The sequence below is a fragment of the Pinus tabuliformis genome, chromosome 2_1 (genome assembly GCF_031772625.1).
Source record: "Pinus tabuliformis cultivar Carrire ecotype Pingquan chromosome 2_1, CPIR1, whole genome shotgun sequence".
NCBI lineage: Eukaryota > Viridiplantae > Streptophyta > Pinopsida > Pinales > Pinaceae > Pinus > Pinus tabuliformis.
The window spans coordinates 980,496,617-980,516,837 of NC_142299.1; the positions used below are offsets into that span (position 1 = coordinate 980,496,617).

Below are 20,221 nucleotides of genomic sequence, written 5' to 3' on the forward strand. Positions count from 1 at the left end.
TGTCTACAAAATGCACAAGAGAAAATTGATTTTTTGCAGCTTGAAACTCAGCTACAGCAAGAAGAATTAAAACAGAGGAGTCATCATTCTGAACATGTTTTTGTTCAGAACATTGAGACTGCAACCCATCAGAAGCAAGTCAATAATGTTACAGTTGGTTCAGATTTAGTACCCAATAAAGCAGTAGTTGTACATGCAAATGCAGAAACTCAGTCTGCACTTCCCAAGCCCATCATCAAACCTTGGGAATAGCTTGTCCACAACAAGCACAAAACCGGTCTTGGATATGACAAGGACTTGTCCTTTCATATTCCAGACTACTCAAAGCCCATTCAGTTTCAGAGTGTTGGATTCATTCATGACAGTTCACATCCAATTGTTCCAGATTCTGCTCCTCTTCCACAGCAACAACAACAACAACAGATTGTGAAATGCCAACACTATGACCAAGTTGGCCATTTGAAAGATCACTGTTTTGATTTTCATCCATGTAAGCACTGTCATAAAACCACCCATTCTTCACACAGATGCTTCAGAAACAAGCCTCCTGCAAGAACAAAGATTCATCTTGGATGGATCGCTTCTTGGCAATGGGCATCAACAGCAAAGAAGATATTCCAATCACATGTCAGAACTTGTTCTAGAGTATTAAACAGTCTTGCAGTTGAGTTTTCTCCATCATCTCACCTTGTATCTGACAGGGGGGGAAATGATGGTCATCTACAAGCTTCAAAGCCACATCAAGTGAGCCTGAGCCACAACCTGCCACACCAATTTCAGAGTTGTAGCCAGAAACAAAGATGCCCCTAAACATGCCTTCAGTTGGTAATCTGGGACACTTCCTCTAGCAGAAGACTTCAGCTTCTTGCCAGTTTTGGAAGAATTCCAGGAACAAAATTGAGGACACTTCCTCTAGCAGACGACTTCAGTTTCTTGCCAGTTTTGGAAGAGTTCCGGGAACTGCACTAAGCGTTCCAGTGTTGGTGGTCATCCTTAAACCACCACCCTTTATACCAACATTTCAGAGAGCACATTCAGCCTAGTGCTGCCTTGCATTTTTGCACATTTTGTATTACAGCTCTCTTCTTGGACTCATACATAACCCTTCGGATTAAGGGGGGGAATGTTGGACACCTAATCCTCAATGGGTTAGTGTGGAAGCTGAATAGACAAAAAGAAGTCCAAGAGACCTTGGGATGTGAAACCCAACGGTCAAACAATGTACTATAAATGTATATCAGTTGTTAATAAAAGATGTACTGTCATGTTTTATCTTTCCTATTTGTTGTTGCCCATGTGTGCTTAACAGAGAGAATCAAGGATTTGTTGTGTAACAATCAAAATATTAAAATGTTCCATGGGTTTGGGTAGGATTTTTAAATAAAGACAAAATCAACAATTGTTGGATGATCAAACTATTTAATTACAATTACTCATTGCACCAATAGAAGTTATGTGCACTCGACAATCCACGGTGGGAAACTTCAATGTGTGCCACTTGTGGTCACACACATGTATAGCACTAACAAAATAAAATAAGAAAAAAAAAGCCTAACATCCAATGTATAATGCCAAGAAAAGAAAAGATAAAAAAGAGAACTTTTACATTTAAAGTAGTATAGATCCATCTTAACCCCAAAGCTTTTATGCAACAAGAGGTTTGCAAGTGGGGTTTTTCATCCCTCTTGGTGCTTGATAATCTGGGGTTACTACAGATCTTTGCTACAAATTAACATTTTTTAAAGACCACAACATAAGTCATTAACTAATATTTGTAATATTCAAATTAAATTTCTTAACAATTAACATTCATCCTTTATGAATAGATAACCTAGAGATTGTTGTTGACACAATCTTGTGAATTTTTCCTTTGTTAACAATATTTGTAGGTGGAATTGGGATTTTATCATATTTTTAGAGCAAAGTACAGAAATTCTTTCTTACTAGCAATTTATGTGGATATATTTGGAATTCTTAGGGCAACTAGTATGAAAAACATGAAACAACTTATAACCTATATAAACTTATCCTTGCATTGGTGAGACTTGTTACCCACAATGTGGGTAACCCCATAAGAGAAAAAAAGTATCCTATCTTGGACAGCCAAGGAGCGAACAACCCTATACATTGCTCAGTTATGATAATATGCCACATTTTTTTGCCATCTGCACCGGTCATAGACCTCTCACCATCAGGCATTCCCCTTGAAAGGAGGTGGGTCACCACTTGACAGATACTTTAACCATTTTGCAATCATGTGTAAGGATCCTAAATAGGAATACAAGTGATAACAACCAAATAATACATGCAGCAAATTACAAAATAGAAATATTCAGCAAACACCCATATAAAAGCTACAAATGGAGAACTTCTGAGCCATTTTATTCTATTTCTGCAAGTCAAATACAATAGATGATGGAATGGTGCACCTGGGCTTGTCTCAAAGGACAAGTAGGACCAAACCCAGGTAGGAAAATCTCTGAGCTGAAGGCTGCCCAGCTGCTGCACCAATCTGCACTGTGCTGCCTAGAAAATTGTTGCTGTGCTAAAGTTTGAATGGCTAGAAGGTGCACTAAAACTACCAAGAAATTTATATGCTTTTAACCCTGGACTCCTTGGCCAAAACCTAGAAAAACCCAGAAGGGATTTTAGCTGGTTTCGACTTCTGATTTTCGACCCCCTTTGAGCCTCACCACAGCGCTAGCTGCCAATTTCGACTTGCTGGAAACTGCCTATAAATTCACCTGAAAACTCCTCCAAAATGATGAGTTCACCCGTGCTATCCAATCCCTCACTCCCCGGATGATCTCTTGGCCCAACTCAGCTGCTCCCAAGTACCACGAAAATCTGTTATGTGGCCTCTACACTGTCTCTCAGCCCAGTAGTTCGAATTGCTGGAATGTTGGCTTAGTTGGCTACAAAACCCAGCAAGAACGTTGGTCTAATGCTGCTACCTCAGCTCCCCAACTCCTGGACAAGCAATCAAATCTCTACTTGCCTCAATCTCCCTCTATGTGTTTCCTAGTTGCCCAGAAATACGCACTCCTTGCTTCTGCGCTGGCTGTTGGTGTATGTCACTGCGGTGGAACTCTTGAAATCTCTTATGGAACAGCCTCCCTAGGCCAGGCACGAATGGTCCCTCAAAGTAGAGGTTGAATCTCCCACTTGAGAGACTCGTGGCTAAACAGTCGGTAGACTTGCTAAACAGCAAAGTGTACAGATGAGTGTTTGTTTGCAAATGTCAAAGATGAGAAACAAAATGAGAGTTGATCTCTCCTTATATCTCCTTGGGCCTCCTTAGCCTCATGTGGGCCCCTCCATCCACCCATTCGATTTTCCCTCCAAGCATATCGAATGGCTAATTCGAACTCCCATGTGGGTGGCCCCCACATTCCACTAGCTGCTAAATAAAGTCGAATTGGCCCCTTAGTCCCTAAGTCGAAAGTGTGGGGTCCTCTTCCTTAGTCAAAAATGTGCAAAATTGAGTGGCAGCACCCTATTACTAATGTTTTTGAGAAGGGACATGACAGTCCTCCCCTCCCAAATGTTCCTTGCCCTGAAGCAACCTCAAAGTTGGGTGCTCCAATATGTGCTCACCTTCCCAGGTGGCATCCTCATCCGGCAAGTTCTTACAGTGCACCAAGAACTCCCTGATGGTCCTTCTCCTCAGTTTCCTCTCCCTGCTCTCCAAAATGGCCTCCGGTTCCAACACCAAGTGGCCCTCGTCATCTAATGGGGGTATATCAGCTGTTGCTGTCACCTGTTGTCCCAACACCCTCTTAAGGCATGAGACATGAAAAACATTGTGGATCCTACTCCCCTGAGGCAACTCCAGCTCATAATCCACCTCCCCAACTCGTCTAATCACCCGGTAGGGCCCATAAAAGCGTGGTTGTAGCTTCTCGGCCCCCTTCTGCTTCAGTGTGGATTGCCTGTAAGGCTACAACTAGAGGTATACCAAGTCCCCCTCCTCAAAGTGTCTCTTTGTCCTGTGTCAGTCTACGTAAAGTTTTTGTTGATTTTGGGCTGTCACCAAATTATCCTTGAGAGCCTTGAGGATATCTTGGCTCTCTTGGACCCAGTCTTTGGCCTTTGGGGCCCGACTGTCTCCAAAAACAATATCATCAAAAGACAATGCATCATATCCATAAAGGGCATGGAAAGGAGTCATACTGATGGACATGTGGTGCGTGGTGTTGTATCAATACTCACCCACATGCAACCACCGAATCCTTTGTTGACCTGTCACATAGTTCCTCAGATACCCCTCCAACCACTGATTGATTCTCTCCATCTAGCCATCTGCCTGAGGTGATAACTGGTGCTAGGAGTGAGCTCCGTCCCAACCAACCTGAAGAGTTCCTGCCAAAAGGCTCCCATGAATCTGATGTCCCTGTCGCTCACTATGTTCTTAGGGAGTCCATGCAATCTGAAAATCTCTCGGAAGAACAGCTTAGCAACCTGAGCAGTTGTGTACCTAGTGGGGATGGCAAAGAAGTGGGCAAATTTGGTCAACCTATCGACCACTACGTATATGCAATCCTTCCCTTGTACTATGGGGAACCCTATGATGAAATCCATCAAAATACTTTCCCATTTCCGCTCCGGAATGGGAAGTGGTTGTAGCAATCCTGCGGGGTGGGTTAGCTCCCGCTTGTTCCTCTGACAAGACTCACACTCCCATACGTGCTGCAGCACGTCCTCCTTGAGGCATTTTCACGTGAATCTCTCTTGGACAACCATATAAGTCTTCCGGAACCCCTGGTGCCCGGACAGTGGTGAATCATGTGCTGCCAGGAGTACCCTCTCTCTCAACTGCAAGTTGGGCACTAAGTAAATGCACCCCTTGTAATAGATAACCTCATCCATCACACGGTAATGCTCATCTGCATGGGTACCCTCCAATATCTTGCATGCCCTCCTATCTTTGGAGTACTCTACCAACAACTGAGCTTTCCAATCATGACAGATGCTCATGAGAGATAACCCAGCTGGTCTCCAAGATAGAGCATCACCCACCACATTGTGCTTTCCCCGCACATACTCTATATCGAAGTCATAGGCCTACACCTTGCTGACCCATCTCCGTTGCCTGTCATTGAAGCCCTGCTGCCCCCTGAAATGTCGAAGACTGTTGTGATCAGTCTTCACTCAGAACCGGTTGCCCACCAAGTATTGGCAGAACTTGGCCAATGCATGCATAATGGCCAACATCTCCTTGTCATAAATGGAATATGACAACTCATGCGGTAGGAGCTTTCAACTCTCGAAAGAAATGTGATGCCCCTCCTGTGACAATACTGCTCCAACTCCTACCCCGGATGCATCGCACTCCACCGTGAATGGTTGGGAAAAATCTCGAAGTGCCAAACAGGGCAACTGCTCATCACCTCCTTGAGGCGATCGAAGGCAACCTGTGCTCCATCAGTCCATGCGAAGGCCCCCTTCTTGGTCAAGTCGGTCAAGGGTGCTGCCAGTTGTGAGAACCCCTTGACAAACTTCCTGTAGTAGGTGCAAATACCTAAGAAGCCCCTCAGCGTAGTCACATCTCGGGGTACTGGCCAATCCTGGATGGCCCGAATCTTCTCCTCGTGGACCTTCACCCCATCAGCTCGAATGATATGCCATTGGTAGAGCATCTCTGTCAACCCAAACACGCACTTGGAGAGCTTGGCATAAAATTGTTGCTCCTCTAGAATGCACAATACCTCCTCCAAGTGTTGGAGGTGCTCCTCCCATGTTCGGCTGTAAATTAGTATGTCATCGAAGAAAACTAGCACGAACCTCCTCAACTGTCCCCGAAAAACATGGTTCATGCATGACTGGAATGTGGCCGGAGCGTTGGTCAGCCCAAATGGCATGACCAGAAACTCAAAGTGCCCATAGTGGCACCAAAAAGTTGTCTTAGGGATATCTTGATCCCTCACCCTGATCTGGTGGTACCCTGAATGCAGATTAATCTTAGAGAAGTACTTGGCTCCTCTAAGCTCATCCATCAACTCATTAATGCGAGGAATAGGGTACCAGTTCTTTAGTGTCTTCCGGTTGAGGGCCCGGTAGTCAATGCACATCCGAAGGGTTCCATCCTTCTTCTTCACCAGCACCACTGAAGAAGCGAAAGGACTGGAACTTGGCCTGATATGGCCCAATGCTAGCAGCTCCTGGATGGCCTTCTCAATCTCGTCCTTATAGGCTTTGGGATGCCTGTAAGGAGTGGTGATCACTGCCTACACACCCAACTCCAACTCAATAGTGTGCTCAAACCCTCTGTCTGGTGGTTGCCTTAGTGGAATGTCCCCAAACACTACTGCGTACCTGTCCAGCAAGGCCTGTATGTCTGCCAGTGGTGGCTGAGCCTGTCCTCCAGCCTCTGAGATCCTCAGCTCAACTGCCCATGCAATGTCCCCATGTCGTAAATCTGGCTCCATCCGGTGGGCCAAAACAGTGTGAGGTGGATAAGACTACCTACCTTTTAAGACTACCAGTTTGCCATCCAGCCCAATGAACTCCATCTCCGGCTTCCTCCATTCTGTTGTGACTCGCCCAACAGAATACAACCACTAGACACCCATCACCACGTTGGTGTCTGGCACATCAACCACAAAGAAATGGTCGGACATCGAGTAGTTTCCCATAACTACTGTCTAGGAGGGCACATATCTAGTGCATTGTATGATACGATCGCCTGGTACTAGGACTAAGAAGCCCTCGAACTCTGGTGTGGTGAGGCCCCTCCTCTGGACCAACTGGGCATCTATGAAATTGTGGGCAGCCCCACTGTCTACTATCATTGACACCGTCTATCCTTGTACAGTGTCTCTGATCCTCAGTGTCAAAAATTTGGGAATCCCACACAAGGAAGCGAGAACTCCCCCTGTTGGGGCAAGGGAAGCCCCACCCTGTGGAGGTGGTGGTAGTGGCCTCTGTCTGTCGGACTCTCGCCATTTGCCCCACCGCAATTTTGCTCCACCTCGTCCTCCTGGTCACTATCAGAAAAAACCTCAATGTAGTGTGCTCTCCAAGCAATACACCGATGGCTTGGTGCCCAAGGCTCTCTGCATGTGAAGCACAGCTTCCTCCTCTGGAGGTCCTTCCGTGTCTCCTCATCTAACTGCCCCCTCCCCTGTGTGGTCCTCTGAGGTGGAGGTCTGGTCTCATGCCCCTTTTGTGGGAAAGGGGTCCGTGCAAGAAATGGTGCTCTAGTCCTAGGGATGGCCCCCTACAGATCTCTGGCACACAACACTGCTTCCTGTAGCGTGGAGGGTCTACGTGACTTCACCAGTCCACGCAGGGGCTCAAGCAAGCCCTCAATGAAGGTATACACCCTCCTTGCCTCGGATAGATCCGAGACCATCACTGACACCCGCAAAAAATCTGAGAAGTACTGCTTTGGGTTGCCTGTTTGGCACAGTTGGGTCAGCTCTCTAAAATAAGCCTCTGGATCCCTCTGATCAAATCGCTCCACCACCCTCCTGGTGAAGTCCTCATAAGAAACTATGTGGGCATGCCCTAGGGTGGTCAAGCCATGAAACCACCAATCATGGGCTTCCCCCTCCATGTGCAGCGTGGCCATCTTAATGGCTTCCTGCTCTGTCATCCGGTTGAGTTGGAAGTAGGTGTCCATCTTCTCAACCCAAGCCCTGGTCGTGCACTTGGTAGTGCCATCGAAAGTAGGGAAATACATCCTCCCTATGGTTCTCTGCAGCTCGTAGTTCTAGGTCCCTTGTCCTCCATACCCCTTGTTCTTCTCACTTTGCTTGAGCTTGCAGTAATCTCTGAAGGAGAGGGCTTCTTTAAAGTCTTCATCCATAGACTGCCACTCTCTGAAGTAATCTCCCATCTAAGGGGGTTCTTCCTCCCTTGCAGGCTCAATTTGTGCCACTGGCACGAAGGAAGGCAGTGTGGCACAAGTTGGCACACTGACTGAAGGGAGTTGCGCCACTGGTGAGGGGTGATCGAATGGCTGAGAGGCCCCAGAAGTTTCCCCACACAAAAACCCTCTAGGTGTGGTTCTCTCTCTATTCTATGACTCGATCTCTTCCAACATGTCTTTCTGTCCCTTGGCCAAGTCACTCGGGGCCCTCAAAACACTGTCGAAATCCATCTCTTCCCTGCTCTTGGGTTCTGCCATTTCCTCCTCTTCTGCCACTGCTTTCCCTTGTCCTCTGCCTCTGAAGTAATCTCTAACTCCCTTTATCTGCTCCTATACCTTTGTCTTTGGTAGGTGATGTTCTATTGGTCCCCTTCTCTCATAGGAGACAATCCCCATAGCTGAGCCAAGAACTAGGCTCTGATACCACTGTAAGGATCCTAAATAGGAATACAAGTGATAACAAGCAAATAATACATGCATCAAATTACAAAAACGAAATATTCAGCAAACAACCATATAAAAGCTGCAAATGGAGAACTTCTGAGCCATTTTATTATATTTATGCAATTCAAATACAATAGATGATGGAATGGTGCACCTAGGCTCGTCTCAAAGGACAAGCAGGACCAAACTCAGGTAGGAAAACGGTTGAGCTGAAGGCTACCCAGTTGTTGCACCAATCTACGCTGTGATGCCCAAAAAACTGTTGCTCTGCTAAAGTTCGAATGGCTAGAAGGTGCACTAAAACTGCCCATAAATTTATATGCTTTTAACCCCGGACTCTTTGGCCAAAACCTTGAAAAACCCAAAACGGATTTTAGTTGGTTTGGACTTCTGGTTTTCGACCCCCTTGGAGCCTCACCACAGCTCTAGCTGCCAATTTCGACTTGCTGGAAACTGCCTATAAATCCACCTAAAAACTCCCCCAAAATGTTGAGTTCACATGTGCTATCCAATCCCTCACTCCCCGGATGATCTCTTGGCCCAACTCAGCTGCTCCCAAGTACCAGGAAAATCTGTTGTGTGGCCTTTGTGTTGTCCCTCAACCCAGCAATTCAAATTGCTGGAATATTGGCTTAGCTAGCTGTAAAACCTAGCAACAACATTGATCTAATGTTGCTACCTCAGCTCCCCAACTCCCGGACAAGCAATCACATCTTTGCTTGCCTCAATCTCCCTCTGCGTGTTCTTGGCTGCCCAGAAATATGCACTCCTTTCTTCTGCGTTGGCTGCTGGTGTATGTCACTGCCCTGGAACTCCTAAAATCTCTTGCTGAATAGCCTCCCTAGGGCGGGCACGGATGGTCCCCCGAAGTAGAGGTTGAATCTCCCGCTTGAGAGACTCGTGGCTAAACAGTTGGTAGACTTGCTAAACAGCAAAGTGTACAGATGAGTGTTTGTTTGCAAATGTCAAAGATGAAAAACAAAATGAGAGTTGATCTCTCCTTATAGCTCCTTGGGCCTCCTTAGCCTCATGTGGGCCCCTCCATCCACCCATTCGATTTTCCCTCCAAGCATATCGAATGGCTAATTCGAACTCCCATGTGGGTGGCCCCCACATTCCACTAGTTGCTAAATAAAGTGGAATTGGCCCCTTACTCCCTAAGTCGAAAGTGTGGGGTCCTCTTCCTTAGTCAAAAATGTGCAAAATTGGGTGGCAACACCCTATTACTAATGTTTTTGAGAAGGGACATGACATCATGTTCTTTTACTTAATATTTTGGGCATTCTAACATGAACAAAGGGGTGACCAATCTTGACTATAAACTTGTTCTCTCACCTTACCAAGGGGTTTAGTCTTTAGCCCTAGTTCAATGGGACCTCCTCGAAAGCCTTAGGGTTATAGGAGGGGCACTACTTGGGAAACTTGGATTGAAGTAGTGTGTCCATAACCATTTCATACTTAACACCTTTTATCACTCCCTTGACTCCACATCCATCCTTCAGGTTTCCTCTCATTGGTTCATTGGGTTTTGGCAACCTCATATCCACATCATTGAGTCAAGGCCATAAAACTTTGTTATGGAGGTTGATGTAGCTAAAAGAAAGATAAAAGCATAACATGGCCACAACAAAGAGAAAGAAAGATAAAATGCAAAAGATGGTCAAAAAAATAATTAGCGCATAGCAACAGGCTAGCATGAGCTCTACCCCCCTCATTATCCATCACCCGGATCCTGAGCACTAGATGCTCCATTATATAATAAAAGAGCCCTTCCATGTCCCAACTTTGATAAGTGAGAAACCGACTCATCCTTAAGGGGTAAATAAATGCTACATTATTATAAGCAAGCTTGGACACTTAAGCCATGCTCCTTATCAAAGTATTATCAAAAAGAAGTAAAAGGCGCAACAGATGAGTGGAAAAAGAAGGCCAAGGAAAGGTGTAACTCATGCCTCCACAATCTCCATGCATCTATATAGTCAAGATGATGGCCCTCCATCAGTTGGTCCCATGGCCATGGCACCAAGCCATGAAGCCTTTCCCCTCCATTGCCACTACTACCATAAACACCTATGAATCGAACGGTTGATCTTGGACATGTCACCTCTCCTTAGGGGCTAAAAGCACCTAATACGATTGAATATTTAACCACCCCTAACAAATGTAGGGAACATTTTTATGGGACTTGGTCTAGTTGTATATTTGAAGGTGATCCTAATTAGAAGTCTTACTATGCCCTTAACAATTAAGTATGGTCCACTATGATGCATCTATGTTCATTGTCTCTAATGAATGGCTACTTTCGCATGAGTTTGAGATGGTTTTGTGGTCCTTCATATATCAGCAAAGGCCTCGAGGGCATACATTTCATGCTTGTACTCCACATGGTGCCCAAGTCGTACTACAATTCTAGAGAGCAGTGACCTTGCAGATGCAGTGTCGCCCCTCCATAGCAGAGCGTTGGACACTTTGATGATTCCAGCAATTGATTGACACCTGAGAGCATCCCCAAATGCAAAAACGTTGACCTCACTTTGCTTAATGTTGGAGATTGTTGATGATGTACCAATGGACCCAACATGCCCCCAAGATGGCATAGACATTGTTTGATGGGTATTACCTGATCCGGAGTCCAAATCATGATGGCAATCCTCATGATGACTATGAAGGGTTTGTACCACCTCATGTAGCTCTAACACTTGAGAAAGATTGCACCATGTTGTCTTGATGGCCCCATTGGAGATATGCAAGGCACCCAGAGCTAGATTTTGACATATGGAGACATTTTGAGGCTTCATTTGAGGGCTTCCCTTGGATCACTCAGATGATTATGATGGTTGGAGATGCATCTTATCCATTCCTTGCATTTTTGGAGCTTTATTTTTCTTAAGAGGGCATGACATCGTGATTGAGAGGAGTTTAGACCCACTTGTGTGGGATTTTAGTGGCTTATTTTGTTGCATTGAACTATTGTGTTGGCTTGTAACCAATTTTCTTCATTTACACTCAAAATTGAACTTGTCATAGGGATTTTAAACAAATTAAGGAGAGTGATTGACCTACTATAAATAGAGGATCACTTAATTCTTATTCCTCACCATCACTCATGGATTTCGGCCTCCTTTAGAGAGCTTGACTTAGCCTAGCATAACTTGCTACTTGTGGAGATGTGATCTTTTTTGGGTTATTGCAATTGAAGATTGATTTTTGTCTTGGAGATGTCTTTTTGGGATTGAAAGAAGGCTATTTCATGGAAGAATTGTAAGTTTAATATCAGATTTTATTTGTTTTTCATATGATTAATTAACGCTATGGTGTTTCTTATTCCATGTCTAAATGCATATTATTTATGGAAAATCTTGGTTGATTATTGTATGTTAAATTTATCTTCCTTGAAATCCATAAGGGACCTCCTAGAGAGCTTCCCCTATTTAATTTCTCCCCTCACAAAGAGGATAGCAAGGGTTTATCAAGTGAAAACTAGGGTTTCCCCCCTTAGTCCAGCATTAATTCACATTCTCTAAAATTTAGCCCTAAAAACTCCATCAACCAAGTAGGAATAAGCACTCGGAATTCTTGTATTGGTCAAAACTTATAAAAACCTCAAAATTTTCCCCGTTCCTCATCTTCTAATTCCTTCAAGGCAAGTCACTAGGGCTATTTTATAGGGCCGGATTCAATTACGGTTTTCTTGGATTGACATTAGAGCTTAATTGGCTTGGATTTTACCTTGTTGGTCCTTGTCACTCAAAATCTAGCATTTTACTTGGTTCAATTGCCCTAGAAGGGATGACATCATCTTCACTAAGTAATTTGTGCCATACAAAACCCTAACATAGATAGGGCTTCAACTTAGGACTTAATTTGAGGATTTTCCTTCTCCTTTGTTGATTACATCATTTGCAAAGCCTTTCCTTGGTTCTTGTATGCCTAGATATTCCTATATTGATCTATATCTTGAAACCCTAGGTCACATGTGCCTCTTTTAGGGCTTGGTATATGATACGTTGCTCCTATACAAAAAGAATGTGTCTTTGTCCATTGAAGAGTATCTTTACCTAGTCTATATTTACATCACCTTGAGCCATATAACACAAATTGAAATTACCCTTTAGGTGATCACTAGTAAGCCTCCCTTGTGAAATTTCACTAAAGCGCGGGACGAAGATTGTTGAGGTGACAATGGCAATCTCCCTCATTGTTGCAACAAGGTCTAGCCTTTGCCTTGTGAGGCCTCTCACAAGGCCTGCGAGATTTTGGGACAACAGGAACATCTTTTTTTTTATCGTCGGCTCAATACTATGATACAATCAACTAACTTTGCAATACAACCAAAATTCAATATTCAATTGAATCCTCACTACCTAGACCTCCTATCCTAGTGCAAATGACAAAGGAAGTTACACATTTTATTGATTTCAGAAAACAAAAAGCAAACAATCAGAGCATAAATTTTTTCTGTTACTATCGAAATTCCATAAAACATGAAATGAAGGCTGAAGGTCAACAACATATCCATCAAACTAGATATACGCATTAACTTGGCAATCAATATTCCAAACATAATTCATGGCTCTAATTATTTGCATCTGAACTATTAAACATCATTGATTAAAATGCTCCACTTGCTATACAGCTAAAAGCAAAAGCTATGAGACACAAACTGGAGATATAATGCAATCCAGGTGTTTTTAATTAGTTTTTTATCATTTTCTTTATGAGCAGTGATAGCTTGTCAGCACAATTGCTAATGAGTGAGTTGGAAAGTTGAAACTGAGGGAAGTGGCAAAGGTGAATCAAACTGGATTAGTAGTAGCTGTCTAGCCACTGAAAAATGATAAGTAGGTCAGTAACAGCATACTAATTCCAGGCCTATTAGAAAGAAATCCTAAGAGTTCACAGCTATTTCTGCCTTTAAAGCATCTATGCAGTGGGAAGCAATCCTTGCAGGTAGATTCCTCCAACCAAGATCAACTGAAAGAAATAGAGAAAACATGCCTATAAAACTCATTAAATCCAAAACTTACTAGTATCTACATAGATTGTTGTGAAACTAACTAAAAGTTTACAAACACACACACACACACAGATATATAGATAGATAGATGGATGGATGGATAGATTCTCAAGAGGAGAATACAAATAAAATCCTATATAATTTATGGGAACAAAGCAATGCATATGGAAAAGAAGAGCAGTGCAAATGCTTCATCACACGTAAAATGGCCATGTGTTGCCAAAGTATACTTCCAGAAACTTTCTTGTGACTCTTTAATATCAGCAAGCAAGGGCCTCCATATTTTGGCAATCCTCAAAACTCAACAAATGGACTGCTCACCATAATTGGAAATTTCTCCTGGGTTAGAATCTTAAGACATCACTCTAATTTACTGCCATACCACCAGAAGATAAAGAACATCTAGGTAAAGAATGAGGCAAACTAATAAAGCATCAACCTTCTATATTCACTATAAATAGAACATATTTAAACAAAAATAAACCATGCATGATGTGATCAATGATAAGCACACAGACTGAAGATGGATATATAATCTGAAAGATTTATTTTCAGCAGCAAATCTAAAAAAACCATACTGATATAATTTACCTCAATGTGATGAAAGGTTTTCTAGTGAGTATTCGATGAATATATGCCTCATTCAGGCTCTGGCATAATTGCTCTTCAACACCCACTGTTACCTCAATCCCTGAACTTCTCAGCATTGCCACACCTTTGCCTGCTACAATTGGATTTGGATCAACCATACCCACAACCACACGTTCTACTCTTGCCTGAATGAGAGCTTGAGTACATGGAGGAGTTCTTCCATAGTGATTGCATGGCTCTAGGCTCACATAAGCAGTGGCTCCTTCAGCCTTTGCCCCTGCTTCCCGTAGTGCAAAGACCTGTGACATCCCAAAAGCATAGCAAATCAAGAAACTACATCTGATTCCTAGAGAAATGAATAATAGGGCTTTCATAAATTTAAATAAAAAATCTGTTTGACCACGTTGCAATTCTTTTAGAAGGGCTTTGATTCTCAACTTTAAGAGAAGTTTAGAGTATCTAGGTAGAAACGGACAAAAAAGGCTAGAATTTCATCAGAGATTGGAAAACGAAGCATACCCCATTTGTGCTACCTTATTCAGACATTTAACAAGCAGCTAGACGTATGCTTGGAAAGAATGGATCTTAAATAAGTTGGGGAGGAATTAAAGGTTTCAAAATCAACTTTTCGATATCCACAGGGGTTCTATCTTACACAGATTCTCGGCAAGAATCTCTTTCAAAGCTGCTTATGACTTTAATAATAATAATGGAAGCCTCGGAGCAACTTCAACATAGTACTATTACAACTCCTCTTTATCTATGGAGTTTGATTTCCATTGGTGGTATGCATTAAATTATTGGCAACAGTTAGTCGTTGCACAACTTTTTGATGTTTGAACTTCGACTCCTTCCTGTTGTGCAAAAATAAGTTGGCAAAGAAGGGTAAACCTTAAGGGTTTTCCTCTGCTTAAAGGAGTGGTTCTTTTCCCTGATTGGATGAATCATGAGCTCTTCATGTGCGAGAAAGAGTGACAGAAATAATATGACAACTTCCACTGCACAAGAAGAAAAAGATTGCAGAAGAAAAGATGTGCCAACTGAATATATATATATATCATCACAAAGGCAACAAAGGCAAGGATCTATCTGTCCAGAAATCACTCTGGAGCCAAGTACACAAAAATTATGCAAATGAACCTTCGTATTAAAACAGGAAAACTACAAACTACATTCCCATGAAATCATATCAAGAAGACTTGGTTACAAAACTTAGAGACAAACGTATTGAGCTCTAGTCCTTCCTTAGGAAGCATATATAGGATGGAGATAGTTCCTTTCTACAACACGTTTTAATCTTCTTGCTTCTTTTTGTTAATGATGTGATTCTCTTGGCCTCCTCACCTGATGGGTTACAGAGACATATTGGTGCCCTACCCATATTTTGTAAGGTTATGATCTTCAAAATGTTGAAGCATGCTCTCTCTAACTACCACTTCCACTTCCAAGGGGAAGAGGTAGAAATCACCGTTACTACAAAAATCTAGTAGTCCTAGTGCAAACCCCCCACTAGGCAAATCTAGACCTTATGGCAACAAGAGATTGGCCACCACTGTCACCTTGGCGGCCTTTTCCAACTGTTTAGTGGTGAATTAAATCCCACAAGGGAGGCTTCCCTATATAGATCACCTAAAGGATATTCAACAAGAATGGTTTAAGCTGAAGTGAGGTTCAAATGATTGGGATAAGGTACTAGTGGAGCCTAGAAGGCCAAGATAAGGTTCAAGTACTCTTTCCTTAGACCTCTTAAACAGATTAGCAATCTGTGATAAGTTAGGGTTTGAAAGATATTCAATGATGTTGCATACAATGACATATAACACCTAGAAGAAATAATCTTTCAAGGATAGATCAATAAAGGAACAAGGCTATCAATTAGGCATAGGCAAGTGAGCTTTTATGGTTGTAACATGCATAAAACAGCAATAAAATAGATGATGGCAGCCATACTTACACAGTTTTACCATGCAATTAATCCTAGATTTTTCCTTTTTCAAATTATTAAAAGCAATCCCTTTTAAGAGGGAAATAACATATCAAGCAAAATTACTATTTAGCACAACTTCAAGAAAAACCCTAACCCTAGATACCAATAAATTACAGAAGAGATAGAAAATAAGTATAGAGAAAAGGTTGATCAACACCTACTGGACTAGTACCTTGATCTAAATGGGAAACAGAGTCTTTTAGGGCAGTTTCTATGAAGATGGCCTTGATGAAGAGGATGAGGAACAAGAGTCTCTTCTTACAAACCCTAGTGACTAAGTTGCAGGAAACGTGGAACCCCCCCACATACCAGCGGTGTTTTGGTACGAAACCCCCAAAATGTGCCTAAAGCATGTTTCAGCTAAGCTAAATTTTTTGAAAAGCATCTCAGCCTAGCTTTTCTTCATCCTTTCTAGCATGAGACACAGTGTCTACGCCAGCTTGGGGGCATGTTGGGTAAAATTTTTGAAAGGCATCACAGCCTAGATTTTCTTCGTCCTTTCTAGGCTGACATTCTTCGTCCTTTATCCTTCTTAATCCCTGCTTCCTAGCAAAATGCTATCAGTTCTTTGGAGGTGTATTCTCCACCATTGTTGGACCTTAGAGTCTTGATTTTTCTCTTGATCAAATTCTCCACTTCATTCTTGAATTCCTGAAACTTCTCGAATACCTCATCTTTCTTCTTGAGGAGATATAACCAAGTTTTCCTTGAGAAATCATCAACGAAGGTTGCATAATACTATGTCCACCAAGAGATTTTACTGCCATAGGTCCACAAACATCTGAATGTATGAGATCTAATACTTCCTTAGATCTGGTATCACTTCTTGAAAATGGTTTCTTTACATTCTTGCCTAGAGCATATCCCTTACAGGTCCTTTCATGTTCTTCCTTCAATTCGGGGATGTCATTGACCATTTGACTTAGAGATGGAAAAAGCTTATAATGAAGGAGTATGTACCTTCCACGTCGTTATTTGGAAGGACTCACATCCAAGTGGACTAGGGATTGAGATAGAGGTGTAAAAAGTCTATATAATGTCCCCTCACGAATCCCAATCACCCTAGCATTGTCAATACGAGAGCCCTTACCCCAAAGCAAAACCTTGCCATCAACAAAAGCAATTCTATCACCCTTATCCTCTAGACAAGAAATAGAAAGTAAATTGTTCTTCAAACCTAGAACATATAGAATATTGTTGAGGTGAATACTTCCACTAGACTTGAGCTCCAACGAAGTACATCCAATTCCTTTCATTGGATAGCTCTTCTTGTCTCCAAGTTCGATTGAGTGAGAGGAGTTTCCTTTTGACAAAGTCTGAAGTTGACTACATTCTCCCGTCATATGTCTGGAGGCACCACTATCAATAACCCATACATTCTCGTCCTTGAAAGTGTCGGATAAAGAGGAGAACAAGCTTTCATCTATTACTTTCTTGGCTAACTTGGAGATGATCTTTAATATGTAACCCTTGATGGATGTAGCGAGATTCCCAAGAGTCTTGAAACCCTTCTTCAAAACCTTTGTCATAGTGCAACTAGGATGTGGCCTCCAATCTCCTTCTTGCACCTTAGCTCTGATACCATGTTGGAAAATCAAGAGACTTAGATATTATATTGATTTTCCTTAACTTGATAATTACTTGTGATATATGTTGGCCTTTTATTACGTTATTAATTCTTGTTCATCAAGAAATTACCAAAAAAAATGAAGATCACAACAAGACAAGGGACACAAGATATAGGCTCCAAGCCAGGGCAAAACCCCTCCAAGGGGAAAACCTAGAAAGAATGCTTCTCTTCTTATAGAATCTTCTTACAATGAAACTTCCAAGACCTAAATACCAAAGTCCGTGATCCTCCCAAGCACCAAGTCAGACCCCAGCAAAGTCTTCTTCAAGACAACTTCCAAACTTTGACCTACTGCGACTTCGTCCAAGATTTGCGGCCCTACAATTGCACCTCAAAAAGTCGGCCCTGCAATTTCAACCTCCTGCAACTGGCAGCAACAAAACCCTAAATTCGCACATGTGCAGAGAGATAGATGATCCCAAGACACTTCAACTTCTTTTCTTCGTCCTTTCTAGCTTTTTTTCTCCTTCGCTATTGCAAAACGAACTCGTGTTGGATGAGTGTGACAAATGAGGTCATGCTCCTTGTATTTATAGTCTTTCTTGAGGGTCAAATTACCCTCCTTTGGGCCGACTTGGTATTGGGATACAAAATGGATTTTTCTTGATAAAATAAATATCTTTCTTTATTAAAATGAGTCCAAATGGGACTATGACACATGACCAATATTATTCTTTATCCTAGAAAGACCTAGAAAACCTAAAGCATGAAGAACATGCTTTTGACTCAAACTTTAGTATGAAATCCATACTCCCAAAATAAAATATAAACTCTTTTTCTTTCTTTTTCTTTCTTTATAAAGAATATACAATGTCATGATTACAATTAGGTCATTATGAAGACCAAACCTAGTTACAATTTTCAACACTCCCTCTTAACTAGGGAGGTATTCATAATCCCATTACATGGTACAAGGAATCTCAATCTTGAAGCATTCTCATAAGAAGAGTCAAATTGATAAGCCATCTTTGTCAAGCATCTTTATCATAACCAACACTGTCCTTGAAGGCCTTAACTAGACAAGCTCATCCTTATTTGAGAGCATTATGTTGGGAGGCTTTTGCGTGAGCTACCACACTACCTCTAAGGCACATACCCCATCCAGATGTTCATCGGGTATGTCCTTTTAGGACTATTCTTATCTTGGATTTCCAATCCTGAATCCTCAAAGAATATTGGTCCTCTTCAACTACTCTTATCTTGGATGCCCTACCTCATCCTCAAAGAGTATTGGTCAACAACTTCTTTTTACTAGATTCTACAATCCATAAGAAGTTCCAATCTAAGATGCTTATCCAATCCTTCGGACTTCATTCTTTCTTTATGGCCTTCACTAAGACTTACAGTTGTTAGTCCTAGCCTAGTGCCTGACCCATAAAGGTAAGAACTATCCAACATCATTCCCTCTCAATTATGGAAGAGATGTCCACCAAACCAAACTTGTCTTTCAAATACTCAAGATTCTTGTTTGGTAACGCTTTTGCCAGAATATCTACTACCTGTCCATCAGTAGGTATATAGTGCAGCTCCACGACCCCATCTTGTACCAGGCTTCTGATGTAGTGGTACTTATTATTTATATGCTTCATCCTAGCATGAAACACCGGGTCTTTTGTCAATCTAATACAACTTTCATAATCACAATGTGTATGTGTAGGGTTGAGCGTCCTAAACAAATCTGAGAATAACTTCCTAATCCAAACAACTTCTCGACAGACTTCACTAGCAGCAACGTACTCAGCTTCAGCACTACTCAAAGCAGTTGTATCCTTCTTTCTGCTCATCCATGAGACCATGGAAGATCCTAGGCTGAAGCATCCACCTGTTGTGCTTCTTCCATTTGTCTCACTACCACCCCAATCTAAATCTATATATCACATGAGTTGGATTTCATTACCAGTATACCAAAGGCAGTGATGTATGGTTCCATGCAAATATCTTAGGATATGCTTGGCTGCAATCCAATGATCATGTTTTGGATCCATCTGAAACTAATTGAGAACATTTACTGCAAAACAAATGTCTGGTCTTGTATTTACCAAATACATCAAGGACCCAATCAATTGTTTGTAGCAAGTAGGATCCACCGGACTAGACTCTAAACTCCTTAACTTCTTTAAATTGGTAATCATAGGAGTCATCATAGGCTTGCTATCCATCATGCCAAACTTCTGACGAATCGTGATCACATATTTACCTTGACCAAGATCTATCTCACATGGCTTCTGCCAAACTTCTAGTCCCAAGTAATAATGCATAATCCCAAGATCCTGTTAGAAAATCAGAAAGGCAGAAAAAATTCTTATACTTGATAATTACTAGTGATGTTCTTGACTTCTTATTAGGTTTCTTTATATCTTCTTTCTTTTAGTTCATTAAGCAATTACCAAAGCAATAGCACATAAACAATGGACACCGGATGTAGGCTCACAGCCAGGACAAAACCCCTCTCTAGGGGAAAACCCAGTCAGTAGTTCTTCCTTCAATAATTTTCCGGAGATATTCCAAGATTCTTTACCTTGACACAAATTATCTTGGACACCAAGTCAGCCTTCTTCCTTACTTGCATATAATCCTTCTTGACCTAGCAACAATGGCAACGCTTTCTTCGACCCAGCAACTTCGACCTTGCCTTAGAGACTTCGATCTTCACTGAAAGATTTCGATCTTCACTTAGAA

The 20,221-nt window shown here is 42.1% G+C and overlaps 1 protein-coding gene across 2 annotated transcripts in view; it reads right to left on the reverse strand.

Moving 5' to 3' along the window:
• Nucleotides 1-20,221, reverse strand: part of LOC149203914 (riboflavin biosynthesis protein PYRD, chloroplastic-like) — a 68,932-nt gene that overhangs the window by 25,195 nt on the left and 23,516 nt on the right. For both annotated transcript variants that reach the window (XR_016253985.1, XM_089403613.1), the window contains exon 2: nucleotides 13,926-14,224. Coding sequence is in view for 1 of the 2 variants with exons in the window: in XM_089403613.1 (XP_089259739.1) it covers nucleotides 13,926-14,224 (299 nt within the window). In the remaining variant the exon portion in view is untranslated. The remainder of the gene's footprint in view (nucleotides 1-13,925; nucleotides 14,225-20,221) is intronic.